Here is a 16,023-nt window from a genome sequence, read left to right on the forward strand (position 1 = left end):
CCAGTTAAATTGAATGTGGATTTTATTAGCTTTGGAAAGACTAGTTTACACAAAATATATCAAAATAAATGACACATTACAGTTCGGATTCAGCAAGAGTTTATTATTCCATGTTACTAACACGGTTTTACAAATATGCAGAAAAAACATCGTGTCTGTCGCTCTCTGAGTTGATTCTTGTGTATGTTGTGTGGTGACACGTCACAGATCTCATCGTTCTGTCCATATGCTTATATTACTTCTATCAAACACCAAGAGAGAGAGAGAGGAAATCATTTCACAAACATGTTTAAGTAGATGAACAGAAAGTCAAATTTATCATGAATGTGTGTGATGTTCATTCATGGACCTGTGACGGATCTCTCACGTGAAGACTGAAGATGATCTCTGTATATTCTGACCTGTTCTTCTCATCTCTCACGGTCTCTTCTGAAAGCACACGTGTGTTGTGTTACTGTTGTTCAATTTGTGTATTTATTAAACACTGTGTTGTATTAGTTAAGGACGCACTTACTCTCAGGTCTTGTTTGGTAGATCCTGTGCAGACAACAGCACACAGCAGACATCACAAACATCACAACTGACAGAATAATCAACACATGAAGAAACGAAGGTTCTTGCAGAAGGACTAAAACAGACAAAATACAGTAAGACCTTCTGCTTTATTCAGTGCAGTAAATAAACATTATTATAACTGATGACATACCTGAACATGACCCACAGAGTTCAGTGATGTCCAGATGTTGTGTGAGGTTTGTGATGGGATTGTTGACTACACATCTGTATGTGTTGTTGTCCTGATATTCCACCTCCAGAGGAAGAGAGAGTCTGATGTTGAGATCAGACACACTGATGTTGGACAATAAACTGTTTCCTTTGTACCAGGAGAGACTCACACGTGTCACATTCATCACTGAACACAACAACACACATGTTGATGCTGAAGATCTTACTGATGATGAAGAACATTGAGAAGAGTTTCTGATGATGACAGGAACAGACAGACGAGCTGAAAAACATGACAATAAAAATCATAAAGTTTTCACTATGGTTAAATCTTCTTACTTTAGATAAAACTTTACTTTTTAATCTACAGTATATCTGAGATATCACAATTATTTAACACATTATTTGTCTTATAAAACACAATGTCGCTATGTTTTAAAAAGGTCAATGAATGATAATCTTAAAGGAGAATTGTTGTAATTCAGTCACATTTGAATCAGCACGAACATACAGTGTGTGATCGTGATATTAAACTCACCAAAGATGGTAACATTGAATCTCTTGTGTAAAGTTCCATTGTCTCTGATGATGTGTAGTTTATAAAGTCCAGAGTCTGTAACGGTGATGTTTGTGATGGTGATGTTTGTGATGGTGAGAGATCCAGTGTGAGTGTCCATCTTCAGTCTGTCTCCAAATGTCTTGCTACTGTCAAACATATCAATATTTCCCTTATATATTTCAGCTATACGCTTCTCTTGAGGTCCAAACATCCACAGTATCAGATCATGTCCCTGCATGTGAGTAACATCAGTGTGTAAAGTGACAGATTCTCCCTCCGTCACTGACACTGACTTCACTTCAACTGCATCAACACCAAACACACCTGAAACACATAAAACTAAATTATGATAAAAATAATCTCAAATTAAAGTTTAACTTTTTAATGACCAACAGAGTGACATGATGAAATATTCTGATATCTGATGATCAAAACCTTTAACTCTTCGTAACATCAAATGACAATAAATTTGACTCATTTCATTAAGATAAAAAAACTTTAAACAGTAAAACATTTACTGATGAAATAACAGTAAAGTCTGTTTAATAAAATTAAATTCTGTTATAAAAATGACTTTCTTACTTACCGACCATCATAAGCAGGAACACAAGAGAGAAAATCATTCTGATGAACATTTATTGTATTTGATCAGAAACTCTTGATTTCTGTCAAATGATTTCATCTGATGTTTCGCACACTTGTGTTCACATCATAAAGTTCATTTGTGTACGGACACACACACACACACATACACACACACACACACACACGCACACACTTCTAACAGACCCACACACACACAAACACACCCACACACACACACACTTGTGTATTATCTTTACATCCGGCGAGCAGAAAAAACCACAAGTTACTGATCTAAATAACCTCACATCTGAGCTCTGACACTTCTGAGAAACTGCCTGTGGTGTCTTTATGAACAAAGCTTGAGTTTCTCAAACATCATTTAAAAAGTATTTTCATTTGCAAATATTGAAATGTGGGCCTTGACTTTAAAGATCACAAAACACAACCAGAGTTACAACCATTACATTTATCTTGTTTACAAAACACACTGTTAACACAATTCACAGTTAATATGAAAATAAACCAAAATATAGTCACGTTTATTCTTTGAGACATTTTCCTCTGATGTCTGAGACCTGACCGGCTGGGGATGTACAGTAGTTTGTTTATCAAGTCAAACTTCCCTAATACTCTTCATCTCTTCTGTCTGCTTTCATTTTCCTGCTTTGCACAACATGTTTTCTGATCTTTCACATAAAATGTCATAATATGCCACAGAACATGTTGCACTAGACCCATCCCAAGATTGAGAACCACTGGTTTAGATTATGAGACAGCTGAGGATCAAACTTCATGCAGTGTCCCGCAACTTCCTGACAAATGCAATGCATACTGAACACGTGTAAATATGAAATTGCAGGAGCAGCAATTTAGCAGCAGAAGCGTACAGAACTGTGTAAGTGTATTTAAATTGTGTCTTGTTGAGTTTTAGTACTGTGTTAAACTGAGAAATCGCTTTGTATTTACTTCCGCTCTGACACGTGGTGAAACCGCGGGTAGTATCGTTCCTTCGTTCGTTCTTGGGCTAGTTTAATTTGTTTGCTTTGTGTGCGCGTGTCATCTGAGGGCGGGGCCTGTTGAATTTTTAAAAATCGTATTTAAAAAGCGTCTACCCAACGCGGCAGCAGTCGCGTGCAGCCCTCATCACGTGAAGACCGAAGAGAGTAAAGACATCGACTCTACCTGCGCGCGACTCCACCGAGCCCGGGACACCGACACGGCACTTGAGTATTGCACTTCTTTTGTATTATAATTTTTCTGTTTTGTATCAACCCCTGCACTTTTTGTCTTACTGTTTGCACTAACACTTATTCCTTTATTGTTATCTTTAATGTTTCTCCCTATTTTCTTTCTGCTTCTCTTAAATATGTGTTTTAAAATCCTTTCTGTTATCACAACACGTAAATCATCTGCCGCATGCCGAAGGCGACGCAATGCTAATAATCTTCACAATGTATCACTGCTAGCAACTGCCCCTTCTACTTTCCCAATAGGATTGTGGAACTGCCAATCTGCTGTGAACAAAGCTGATTTCATTACAGCTTTCGTTAAACATTCTGGTCTTTCCATTGTAGCACTTACAGAAACATGGATCAAACCAGAGGACTCTGCCACTCCCGCTGCCCTCTCCCATAACCACACTTTCTCCCACAGCCCTCGCATCACAGGAAGGGGTGGAGGCACCGGTCTACTCATCCCCAAAGACTGGAAATTCAATCAGCTAACACCCTTGTGTGACAACAGCTCCTTCGAGTTTCATGCTGTTACTATCACCCACCCTGTTAAAAGTCATTTTGTAGTTATATATCGTCCCCCAGGTCAGCTTGGACATTTCTTGGAGGAGCTGGATGTGCTTCTTTCATCCTTCCCTGAGGATGGTACTCCCCTGGTGGTACTAGGCGACTTCAACATCCACATTGGAAAGCCACAGGCTGCTGACTTCGTCAACCTGACCGCATCATTTCTCCTCGAGCAGGTTTCCACATCAGCAACCCACAAGTCTGGAAACCATCTAGATTTGATCTTCACAAGGTACTGCTCCACTCATCACCCTCAGGTCACCCCGCTGCACACGTCTGATCACTTCTTCGTCACCCTTGACCTCGACCTCACTGCTCCGGATATCGCAGATGTCTCACCGATGGTCACCTTCCGGCGCAACCTGCGGTCTCTCCCTCCCTCTTGTTTTTCCTCTGCTGTCCTCTCTGCACTCCCCCCCTCTGATGAGCTCTCTCTTTTGAATACAGACAATGCCACAGCCACTCTGTGTTCCACGCTTTCATCCTGCTTGGACAACCTATGCCCTCTTGCATCTGGCCCAGCCCGTCCATCCCCGTCGGCTCCCTGGTTATCGGATGTACTGCGTGAGCATCGCGCCAGCCTCCGGTCAGCTGAGAGAAAATGGCGCAAGTCAAAAAACCCTGCAGACCTCTCTCTCTACCAATCTCTTCTCTCTTCTTTCTCTGTAGATGTCACCTCTGCAAAAACAGATTACTACCACTCTAGGATCTGCAACTCTCCGGACTCTCGAACGCTCTTCAAAACCTTCTCTGCTCTCCTCTGTCCGCCTGCTCCCGCACCTTCATCGGAGTTAACAGCTGCTGATTTTGCATCGTTCTTCGTAAAGAAAACTACTGCCATCAGCAGCCAGTTCTCTACGCCACCATCTGTCGAACCCGCCCACATCGCTGACACGTGTGTGCTCCCTGCCTTTTCTCCTCTGTCTGAAGCTGATGTCTCGAAGATCGTTGGCTCCAACCACCCTACCACCTGCCCACTGGATCCCATCCCCACCCATCTCCTCCAGGCCATCTCTCCAACGGTTGTGCCTGCTCTGACCCACATCATCAACTCTTCGCTCACCACTGGGACATTTCCCACAGCTTTCAAAGAGGCCCGCATCACACCGCTTCTAAAGAAACCCACCCTGGACCCTACACTGCTAGAAAACTACAGGCCTGTCTCCCTTCTTCCCTTCATCGCCAAAGCCCTGGAGCGAGTTGTGTTCAATCAGCTCTCCTCCTTTCTCATGCAAAACAACCTCCTGGACAGCAATCAGTCTGGGTTCAAGACCGGTCATTCCACAGAGACTGCACTGCTCTCAGTCATCGAAGCCCTGAGACTGGCAAAAGCATCATCCATGTCTTCTGTGCTCATCCTACTGGATCTGTCTGCTGCCTTTGACACTGTCAATCATCACATCCTCCTGGCTTCTCTCAGTGCTATGGGTGTCTCTGGAATGGCGTTGCAATGGTTTGAGTCCTACCTCTCGGGTAGGTCATTCAGAGTATCCTGGAGAGATGAGGTCTCCGCGTCCCAACAGCTCAACACGGGGGTGCCACAGGGCTCAGTGCTTGGACCGCTACTCTTCTCCATTTACATGACATCCCTCGGCTCGGTCATTCAGAAGCATGGCTTCTCCTATCACTGCTATGCGGACGACACACAACTCTACTTGTCATTTCAACCGGACGATCCGACGGTCGCTGCTCGCATCGCGTCATGCCTTAGTGACATCTCGCTTTGGATGAAGGATCATCACCTGCAGCTAAACCTTGCAAAAACAGAACTGCTTGTGATCCCGGGCAACCCAAAGATTCACCACAACCTTGCCATTCAACTAGGCTCATCAACGATTACACCGTCCAGCACAGCCAGAAACCTGGGAGTGGTAATCGATGATCGGCTTAACCTCACAAGTCATGTTGCCAGCACCACCCGGTCCTGTAGATTCATCCTCTACAACATTAGGAAAATTAGACCTTTCCTATCGGAGCACTCTACACAAGTCCTAGTCCAGGCTCTTGTCCTGTCCAAACTGGATTATTGCAATGCGCTTCTGGCTGGACTTCCTGCTTGCACAATCAAACCTCTCCAGATGATCCAGAATGCGGCGGCAAGAGTGGTCTTCAATGAACCGAAGAGAGCGCATGTAACTCCGCTCTTCATCAGGTTACACTGGCTCCCTGTTGCCGCCCGCATAAAGTTCAAGGCTTTGCTCCTGGCCTACAAGACCAACACCGGATCTGCACCATCGTATCTCCACTCGCTAATGCAGATCTATGTTCCTGCCAGATTACTGCGGTCTGCAAAGGAACAACGACTAGTGGTACCATCCCAAAAAGGAAAAAAGTCACTCTCCCGTACCTTCACTGGATCTGTTCCACATTGGTGGAATGATCTACCAGCTGCTACAAGATCAGCAGACTCGGTTGCCATCTTTAAAAAACACCTAAAAACGCATCTCTTCCGTCAACTCGTTGCTGATTGAGTTTTTCCTAATTCTCTTCCTTTTCCTTCTTAAAAAAAAAAAAAAAAAAACTACTAACCTCACTATTCTTAGCTTTTATACTGTGCTAGGCTTTAATGGACTAGTTTGATGCACTTATGTATTTTCGTTGCCTATGTTGTTATAATTGCTTCCAATGTTTCCTCATCTGTAAGTCGCTTTGGATAAAAGCGTCTGCTAAATGACTAAATGTAAATGTAAATGTAAATGTGTTTATTCTGACATCTTCAGCTAAGCTAACTCAAATAAACGTATAGGCCATATGAGCTTTAATGTTCTTTACCGGTCTAAATGCAAAAACACAGGAATCTCTATAACATGCGCTTCATCTGAGTAACGCAAAAATAAGTTCAAGAACAAATTAACTATCAAAGGCAAAAGCTAAAATGAGTCTCCACCTGACCTCACACCAGAAACTCTTCTGCACCACGATGAGATACAATAAAGATGGAGAACTCTCTCAATACTGCTTTTAAACATCCTCTTTATGTTATCAAATCTTTCTTAACATTGAAAAGTCCAAACGTATTAAGTCTCAAACTTTATTTAGATTTTCTGTGTTTCAAAAATGACATAAAACCACTGAAAATCTTTAGTCTCAACTGTACATATACACTATCGCCCCCTGGTGTCCTGTGAAGTCACCAAAAACAACCGGAACACAGTTTGGTGAATTAATCCAGTCTTACAATAAATAATATGTTTTAAATAATAATAATAATAATAATGATGATGATGATGATGATGATGATTATAAGAGGATTTTTTTACACTTACCATCCAGCTCAAACAAGACCACAACAAACTGGTGAGAGAAAATCATCCTGACAAATGTTAAAGTCCCTGTGAACCGGTCGTTTTAGTGGGCGTGGCTTGCGATTTTACTGCGAGTTGATTGGATGTGAAAAACAGCTGTTGCATTGATTTTGAAATGAAAGAGACTGAAGGTTAAAGGGGAGGAGTTAACGGTTGCTCCGCCCAAGCCGTCTAATTTACGTCATTTGAGATGGATAGTCATTTCAGGGCGGAAGTGCATTTTCCGATTTTAACTGAAGATTATGAGGGTACATGAATTTAAAAAAGAAAATGACCCACATTGAAAAAGCTATTTGCTATAAACGCTGCAATATTTCATGAAAAATAAGAATTGTCGTTTTTAATTTCACTATATACCGAGGGGCATATAGAGACAACATAATAAATAGATACAATATATAACTAATAACTATATCAATATAGTGAAGAATTACAAGAATAACTGTTCCTCCATCACTGATACTGACTTCACTTCATCTCCATCAACACCAAACACACCTGAAGAACAAAATGAATCCAGTCATTACATTATAATTATTATTAAAAGAGCTTCTTATATTCACACGACACGAACAGAAGAAAGAAAACTCTTCACTATGATCTTTCACACTTTTGTTCTCTTGTGAAGTTTATTTGTGGACTTGAGATCAAACCACATTTTCTTCACACACATACAGACACACAAACACAAGCACACAACACCTTCTGCACCAGCAGCCGAATAAACCACATTCATTTATTTCAGATCTGAACCAAACTAACAGCTCATAGTCTGATCGTCTGACATCTAATGCATTTCACACATTCAAACTCCCTCATGCTCCAGTTACATTTAATGTGGATTTTATTAGCTTAGGAAAGACTAGTTTACACAAAATATACCAAAATAAATAACACATTACAGTTCAGACTGATTCAGTAAGAGTTTATTATTCCATGTTACTAACACGGTTTAACAAATATGCAGAATAAACATTGTGTCTGTCGATCTCTGAGTTGATTCTTGTGTATGTTGTGTGGTGACACGTCACAGATCTCATCGTTCTGTCCATATGCTGATATTACTGCTATCAAACACCAAGAGAGAGAGAGAGAGGAAATCATTTCACAAACATGTTTAAGTAGATGAACAGAAGGACAATATTTATCATGAATGTGTGTGATGTTTATTCATTGACCTGTGACGGATCTCTCACGTGAAGACTGTAGATGATCTCTGTGTAGTCTGACATGTTCTTCTCATCTCTCACGGTCTCTTCTGAAAGCACACGTGTGTTGTGTGTCATTAATGTAGATTAATGTGTGTATGTGTTGGATTAGTTGGACACACTTACTCTCAGATCCTGTTCCCTTTTTACAGCACCCACAGTACATACAGCAGCCGCACAGGCAGTACATCAGAGGAAACATCACAACTATCACAACTGGCAGCAGAACCACATGATGATCTGAAGTTACTTTCTGAAAGACTAAAACAGATAAAAATGGCAAAAGAACCATTCAGTACAGAAAATATCAGATCACATTGTAAAAACTGTTGTTATTATTTTACAGATTTTCCACAAACATTTGACTGTGTATTACATATTTTAATGTATTTTTATACATTGCAAATTTACAAGAAAGCAGGTTTGCAGAGTAATTGCAACAACGCAGTGCAGCTCGCGTTTTCCGAGCGGTTTTAGATGTGAAATGTGATGCGGGCCTATTTCTAGTAAACCATGCGGCCCAGCTGCCAGAAAATCTGCCTTTTTTTCAAACAAGTTTAATCTTTTTAATTTTTTTATGAAATACAGTCAAAAACTATAAAATTACTGAACAATACAACACATTTACATGAAAAATGGGGAAAACTATTTCATATATATCTGTACCCTGTAATTTCACAGAAAAAAAATTGGTCACACTTCAGTATAGGGCAATTCTCACTATTAACAAACCATTAACTACGACTTTTCCCCCAATAAACTCTTTAATGTATTGCTTATTAATAGTTAGTAAGGTAGTTGTTAGGTTGAGGTATTGGGGATTTGGGGTCATACAGAATATGTGCTTTATAATACTATTAATTTGCCAATATGCCAATAATAGGCATGCTAATAACAACTAGATAATAGTGAGAAGTGTCCCCCTATACTGAAGTGTTACCAAATATCTTTCGGTATATTTCTGTTTTCCAGTTTAAGGAAAATAAAATAAAAATCATTAGTATGTTACATTATGATGTTGTCTAGCTCCAAAAAATGGGAAAATAATCTTAATCCAGAAAGAAGTACTGTTGAGAATCTGTTATACTGTCTGTAAGAGAATAATATTAAACCCACCATAGACGTCAATATTAAATCTCATGTATGAAGATCCACTGTCATTGATGATCTGTAGTTTATAAAGTCCAGAGTCTGTGATTCTGATGTCTGTGATGGTGAGAGATCCAGTCTGACTGTCCATCTTCAGTCTGTCTCCAAATATCATATTACTGTCATGCATATTAACATTTTGTGCATAGATTTCTGCTATAAGATTGGTATCAAATTCAAACATCCACTGTATCAGATCATCTCTCTGTATGTGTGTAAGATCAGTGTGTAAAGTGACAGAATCTCCCTCCATCACAAACATTGACTTCACTTCATCTCCATCAACACCAAACACACCTGAAACAACAAATCAATACACTATAACTAACAGATTTAGATTTTGTGTTAAAGTAAATGCTCCATATTTACTCACAAATATAGAAATGAAATGTAGTCACTCACCAGACAGGAGGAATAAAGCACACAGATGAGAGACAATCATTCTGACACGTGTTTGCACATCAACAGAAAAAGGGTTTATAACACACATCGATGCTTGGTGTTGATCTTTGTGGTGAGGAAGGCGGGACGAGAGCCGTGACGCGGGGCCGGTGGCGTGAGTGATAAGTGCAATCAGCTGTGCGCGCACCGGTCCCGCATCTTATCACGGAGGAGATTGGGAGCTTAAATGGATGTTCGTCAGGACTGTTGACGAGAGAGGACCGGGCCCGAAACTGTGTTTAGTTTGTGTATGTTTCAGTTACTTCCGTGTTTATTTAATTAAAGTTTTATTGTTTGAATGTTCGCCGGTTCCCGCCTCCTTCCTTCCCATCTAACGAACTTTATTACACTGGTGCCGAAACCCGGGAGGAAGGAGGGGCATGCTGTCGAAGAGCACTCGCTGCCGAGAGGCATCGTGGTGCGGAGGAGTTCGGGCAGCGCGGACAAGGGACGTCCGCCGGCGGCTGCCCGAGGCGGTGGTGCTGGAGCAAGAAAAATCGGCTGGGACGGAGAGCCCGCTGCCGTGCTCCTGGGCCGAGTTGGGATGGCGGCCTTAAGGAGGGAGCGGAGGGGTCGTCGCCGTTGGCCGTGGGCCGGAATCCTGTATCCAACTACTATGAGGGTGAGGAACAGGAAACGGGGGACCCGCAACTGGCTGCCCTCACGCGGAGGGCCATCGCCAACCGCCAGGAGGCGAAGGAGGATCGGGCCGTCCCCCCGACGTCCAGCACTACCGCATCGCACCGCGAGGAAGAGCCTCTCGGCTGGGCTGAGGACCGAGTGACAGCGTGTCAGGGAACCGGACAATATTTTTTCTTTTCCTCTCTCCCCTCTCTCGTCCCTGTCGCTCCGGGGGCTCCCGTCTCCGTTCTTTCGTCTCGCCGGTGCATACCCCCAGGCGCTGCCGACTCCGAGACTGGCTCCCCGGGGGGGGGGGGGGGGGGGAGTAGGTACAGTCTCGGGGGTGCCCCCCGGCCTGTAAGGGGTGATGGGGGTATGTGGTGAGGAAGGCGGGACGAGAGCCGTGACGCGGGGCCGGTGGCGTGAGTGATAAGTGCAATCAGCTGTGCGCGCACCGGTCCCGCATCTTATCACGGAGGAGATTGGGAGCTTAAATGGATGTTCGTCAGGACTGTTGACGAGAGAGGACCGGGCCCGAAACTGTGTTTAGTTGGTGTATGTTTTATGGCCGACAGTCTACCGTGAGGTGGCTGTCGGCTACTTCCGTGTTCAGTGTTTGTTGTTTATTTAATTAAAGTTTTATTGTTTGAATGTTCCCGCCTCCTTCCTTCCCTTCTTACGAACTTTATTACAATCTTTTACACACATATGTTCTCATCATGACGTTCATTTGTGGTCATGAGAAGACAGATATTCCACTAAAACATGATCACACACATCACATCCTGATGTGGCTTAACTGTTTCACTACAGAAGAATAAACTCATATGAGCTCAATAGACTAGACATCATCAAGCTTCTGTTGAATTCAACTTTCATTCTCATTCAACATAAATTCAAGAACAACTTCATTCTAACATGATAAACGAAATCTGAATAATCTCATAAATTAAAAGCACAAGAAGCACCAACCAGATGCACATCCACACCTGACCTCAGATCAGTATCATATCGAGATTGAATAAAATGACCCAGTAGACCTGTAGGGTCAATGTGAGGCCTCAGTCCCACTACAGAGTAAATATAATCTTCACAAATGTAGATCTTTTGTATTAAAGACCGATTTAAACATATGTTTGCCTTTTAAACTTTATTTGGAATTTCTGTGTGTCCCAAGTTACACAACAACATAAAAGTACATATGGAAACTATACTGAAGTCTATACGACTACTGTATATGAAAGACTAAATGAGTGGCAAATATCAATCTAGATTTAACCGTAGTCAGCAATATGTCAATATAGTAAAGATATATCTATATACTTTGAGAATCCCGCCAATCACATCAACTCTTATAATTTCTATAATGAAACACTTTAGTGCATTTACCACAATAACATTAAAACTCATGTATGAGATCTTGTTGTTGCTGTTTGGTTGTGATGTTTGAGAAAGTGAGAGATCCAGTCTGACGGTTCAATTTGAGATATAGAGACAAAATAAGTTAATTTGATCCCTTTTAAAGATCTCAGCTACAAAAGTCCTTCACTGACTTCAGTTCATCTCCATCAAAACCAGACACCTGAAACACACTGTTTGAGAATATTTTATAACATCATAAATTATGACTCCTAAACAAAAACTTGTGTTATTGTCGATTATAGAGACATTTAGACTCCATATTTACACAATATATTTATATTTCAAATTATTCAAAGAATTTCTTGCAGTCACTTACTGGACAAGAAGAATGAAGAAAGAAAAGAATTATAATTTTTTTTCACACACTTGTGTTCATCATGAGGTTCATGTGTGTTCACAGACGCATGGGTTCTCATAAACCACACGTGTGTGACAATTCACCGACTTCATAACTGAAGCAAGAGAAAGCACAGTGAACCAACAAAGTTAAGCAAAACAAAGTCTTAGTTTTCTATTTAACTGTAAAACTGCTAAATAAATACAAACTCAGGAGTCTGTTCCTCTTGGTGTGTTTGATCATGAGCTCCCTCTGACGGTGTTTTATATTACAGGTGTAATGGCTGAAATATGAACAACCATCTTCACTGAACTATATCAACCACACACAATGAGATGACCGGAAGCACTGATTCACATCTGACCTCACATCAGATGTTTATCGTAATAAACCATAAATGATCAAAACCTGTAGCATCACCGTGAGACAGAACTCTCCTCGTGCTATCAGATGTTTTAATAACAGATCCAAACATATGTTTGCCGTTTCAACTTTATTTGGAATGTCTGCGTGTGTTGTTTAATAACACAACTCGTCTCTCTTTCTCTAAAAATGTGTAAATGCGTAGATGGTTTGTGATCTTTAAACAGATTTTGAGCCAGTTATCATTGTACACACGCAGATGGGAAAAGACGAGGCAGGAATGTACATAATAAACAGTTAAAAAATGGCAATAATTCATTCTTTCCCATCACACAAGCTAAAAACAAACAGCTCCGCATTTTTTCACTGTGTTTGTCATGATTCTGCCTAATCTTGTCTTGGTTTTCTGGTCTAGGGGCAGAATCATGACAGACCCACGTGTTTTATGTGGAGAGAAACATATTATGGTCAATCAGGACATAATATGTGTTCTCTCCAGTCTCGTCATTGGCCCCGCCCCTCTCGTTCCTAGTATTGCTTTCCTCCTGTGTCTCATTACCCACACCTGCCCATTGTTATCTCCTTTGTTAGTTTTCCTATAAGATGCCCTCATGTCTACTGTCTTGTGCTCGTTCGTTGTACGTGTTCCCTTGACTGTACCTTGTTCCATGTTGTGTTCATCAGCCGTGGCTTTTCTCATTATTACCTTGCGCCTTGTTTTAGTAAGTCTTAGTTATTATAGGGTTAAGTATTTGTCTTTTGTTTTATGCCCCCTCGTGGGAAGTCTTTGTTTTCTGTTTTTGATTGGTACCTCAGTTCAGTTTTCCCCCCATCGCGGGTGTATTATTTGTCTTTCATTAAAGTCCTTGTTTAACCCCTTCACTGCTGCCTGCACTTGGGTTCTTCAACCACATTCACGACAGTGTTCTTCAACATTCAGTGTCTGTACTGCAGAATTTCTACGAGGAAGTTTAGTAAAAACTGATCGATGGGTTACATTTCTTCTATACACTAGGTGGCTGAAAAGCTTAAAAATAGGACATCAAACACATCTGAGCGAACATGTAGGTCAGAGGGCGTCTCAAACGAATATATTTGTCATTGACCAGAAAAATCTGCAGACAGTTGTAATTCGCATCTTTGTCCAGTTGCATATAAATTAGACAGATAATATCACACAGTATTATCTACACACTATACATTTATAAACAGCTCCATTCCAACAGGTCGCCACATACAGCAGAGCGAAAAAGGTCAAAGATGAACATGTGGATGATGGATTAATGTAGTTGGTCAATGGTCATGAGCAGAGTGCTTCCTAGTGGACATCAAGGGAACTCCAGCTGATGCTCGTCGCAACGTTTCTCCAACATCCTCTGAGCTGTTCTGCTGTTATAAATGTTCAATTATTCATCAGATGTTGAATGTGTGACAGTGGAGGGTCAATACTGTGGTGGTAGGCCTACAGTATAGTGATAAAGTTCCTTTCAAAGTTTCATCCTATGGTGCCACAGTACATTTCAACCATACCTCAAGTTTATGTCCGTAAAGACAACATTTATTTTCACTGTGGCCTTTTAAAGATCTAAATTAAAAAACAAAAATGTAAATTTCACGCAGAATCCTGTTTGAAAACGTGACACCTTCACATTTGGAGTCAATGATTGAAACAATACTGCCATCTGGTGCTCATTCGTCTTATTTAAAAAGTTAAGTGTGTAAATACAAAACCTCAAGAAAAATATACTACAGCTTGGTTTAGTTGTTCTATTCTTAGGACAGAGATAAAATATTTATCTTGGTATATAAAGTATATAGGCTACAAGTATACTTTCTGTGAATTGTTAGTTTGTTTTGTCCTTAAAGGGATCTTATGGTTATCCTTTCACTTACCTTGTTTTGAATCAAGGTGACTCTTCATAGTGTGGATATTTTTTTCACATATCCCGCATTTTTTCTGTTTTTTATTTGTTTTCTCCAGCGCTCGTCAGACATAAGCTTCTTTGACCCATTCCTGCTTGTGTCAGTTTCTTCATTTTACTGTCATTGTAGAAAACCTTTTGGCCATCCACTTCAGTTAAAGCAAAGGCCTGCCCAGTACACTCTAGATGTGAAAAAGGTCACGATCGAGTGAAAAGCTGTAAATACGAAACGGCAATTTATCCCAAAAAATAAATACATTACTAGTTTGAGGTTAACATTCATAAGGTTTAGAAATATTCATGTAATTTTCAGATTCAGTATCAGCAGATATCAGAAATGTTGTATCGTGAATCTCTATTAGAATCGCATCAAAACAAGCGTTTAAAATCACTGATCTAGTGACTGTTTTTAAATACACCTCTTTTAAATTAACCAAAGATCAGTGTCACAGGTCGGGGGGGGGGGGGGTCGACTCTGTCTACAAAATCAAATCACATGACCAGTACGTCTTATGTTAATCATTTTCTCCAGTAGGTGTCACTATTGCCAAACTATCATGCAAATCAAATATACAATTCCCAAATAAGTATTACATTATATATAAAACAAACAACAAAACCTTACAGAATGTGACAAATATTCAGCAACAAACTACACTGTCTGCGACAGCTACACTCGATGCTACTTTATATATGGTTTCGCCCTATAACTCTCCATTCTTCGCCACCCAGTTCTTCGTAGCAGACTCCTTTCACAAAGCGATCTCGCCAGCCGATTCGGATCACAGAAACTTCCGGCCCCCCTCAACAGAAACAAAGACAGTGCACGGCAATAATCCAACACGACACTTGTTTTTCTCTCTGCTTCCCCGCTCTGCTTTTATCTGTCTCTCAAGGCTGCGTGTCCCAATCATCAAGCAGCCGCTAAGTTCGCCGCACCTGCTGTCACTTTGCCATTAGCGGCTGCTGTTACCATGGTAGCGACGCACCGAGGCTGGCTTGGTGTTCTGTTGAAGTCGCTCCGGGTGGAAACGTCCCTCCACGGACTTTTTAGACCCACCTCTACTTCGTCACCTTGTGACATCAGCATAGGAAAGTGAGCATCGCATACATTTTTACACTGGTCAGAAAAAACCTGTCTGCAACTGGACAAGCAGAAAATTGCCTTTTTCAGGTGGTTGTGCAGATCACCACACCCACGCAACAATGCCAAATTCGCATTATCAGTATCAAAAAAATAATCTAAAATACATTTTTTTACATTTGTTTACATATTTCATAGTTTTGACTTTCACTGATCACAAATAAGATTTCTCAAACTAACACTACACTGTCAGAAAAATAGGTATTGTGTAGACAAAATGTTGTATTTAATTGTACCAATACAGGTATACAAAAGGTCCCGTACAATAAAAAAGAAGATTGTATGTTTTGTCCCCGTAGAGGAAGAAATAGAAACTCTTAAGAGCACTAAGGGCACCACCCCAGCGATGGCAACCTAAAAAGTGCAGTTTTTAAATTTTTTTATTTAATATAAATAATTAAAATATCATTTTTACGACCAAAGCAAGGATTTTAGATATTAT

The 16,023-nt window shown here is 40.8% G+C and overlaps 2 protein-coding genes across 4 annotated transcripts; both read right to left on the reverse strand.

Annotated features, from left to right (window-relative positions):
- LOC306903180 (natural killer cell receptor 2B4-like) lies at nucleotides 1-2,158 on the reverse strand. 2 transcript variants are annotated; one of them, XM_079472163.1, is made up of 6 exons: nucleotides 1,872-2,158; nucleotides 1,265-1,609; nucleotides 707-1,009; nucleotides 515-628; nucleotides 350-429; nucleotides 1-241 (listed from the first exon to the last, which is right to left on the reverse strand). In XM_079472163.1, exons 1-6 carry the CDS (start codon nucleotides 1,918-1,920, stop codon nucleotides 236-238), a joined length of 897 nt encoding a protein of 298 aa, XP_079328289.1. In that variant the 5' UTR covers nucleotides 1,921-2,158; the 3' UTR covers nucleotides 1-235. The 2 variants fall into 2 exon arrangements, with proteins under 2 accessions (XP_079328289.1, XP_079328288.1); XM_079472162.1 differs by lacking the exon at nucleotides 1-241 and having other exon boundaries at nucleotides 242-429.
- Nucleotides 2,159-7,884: 5,726 nt separating this feature from the next.
- Nucleotides 7,885-10,068, reverse strand: LOC306903181 (uncharacterized protein). Of its 2 annotated transcripts, none has more exons than XM_079472164.1 (5): nucleotides 9,734-10,068; nucleotides 9,299-9,628; nucleotides 8,309-8,443; nucleotides 8,153-8,232; nucleotides 7,885-8,041 (listed from the first exon to the last, which is right to left on the reverse strand). In XM_079472164.1, the coding sequence occupies exons 1-5, from the start codon at nucleotides 9,819-9,821 to the stop codon at nucleotides 8,036-8,038; spliced, it is 639 nt and encodes a 212-aa protein (XP_079328290.1). In that variant the 5' UTR covers nucleotides 9,822-10,068; the 3' UTR covers nucleotides 7,885-8,035. The 2 variants fall into 2 exon arrangements, with proteins under 2 accessions (XP_079328290.1, XP_079328291.1); XM_079472165.1 differs by having other exon boundaries at nucleotides 7,885-8,038; nucleotides 9,734-9,819.
- Nucleotides 10,069-16,023: the final 5,955 nt, after the last annotated feature.

This window comes from Barbatula barbatula (assembly GCF_947034865.1).
Source record: "Barbatula barbatula genome assembly, chromosome: 13".
Lineage (NCBI taxonomy): Eukaryota > Metazoa > Chordata > Actinopteri > Cypriniformes > Nemacheilidae > Barbatula > Barbatula barbatula.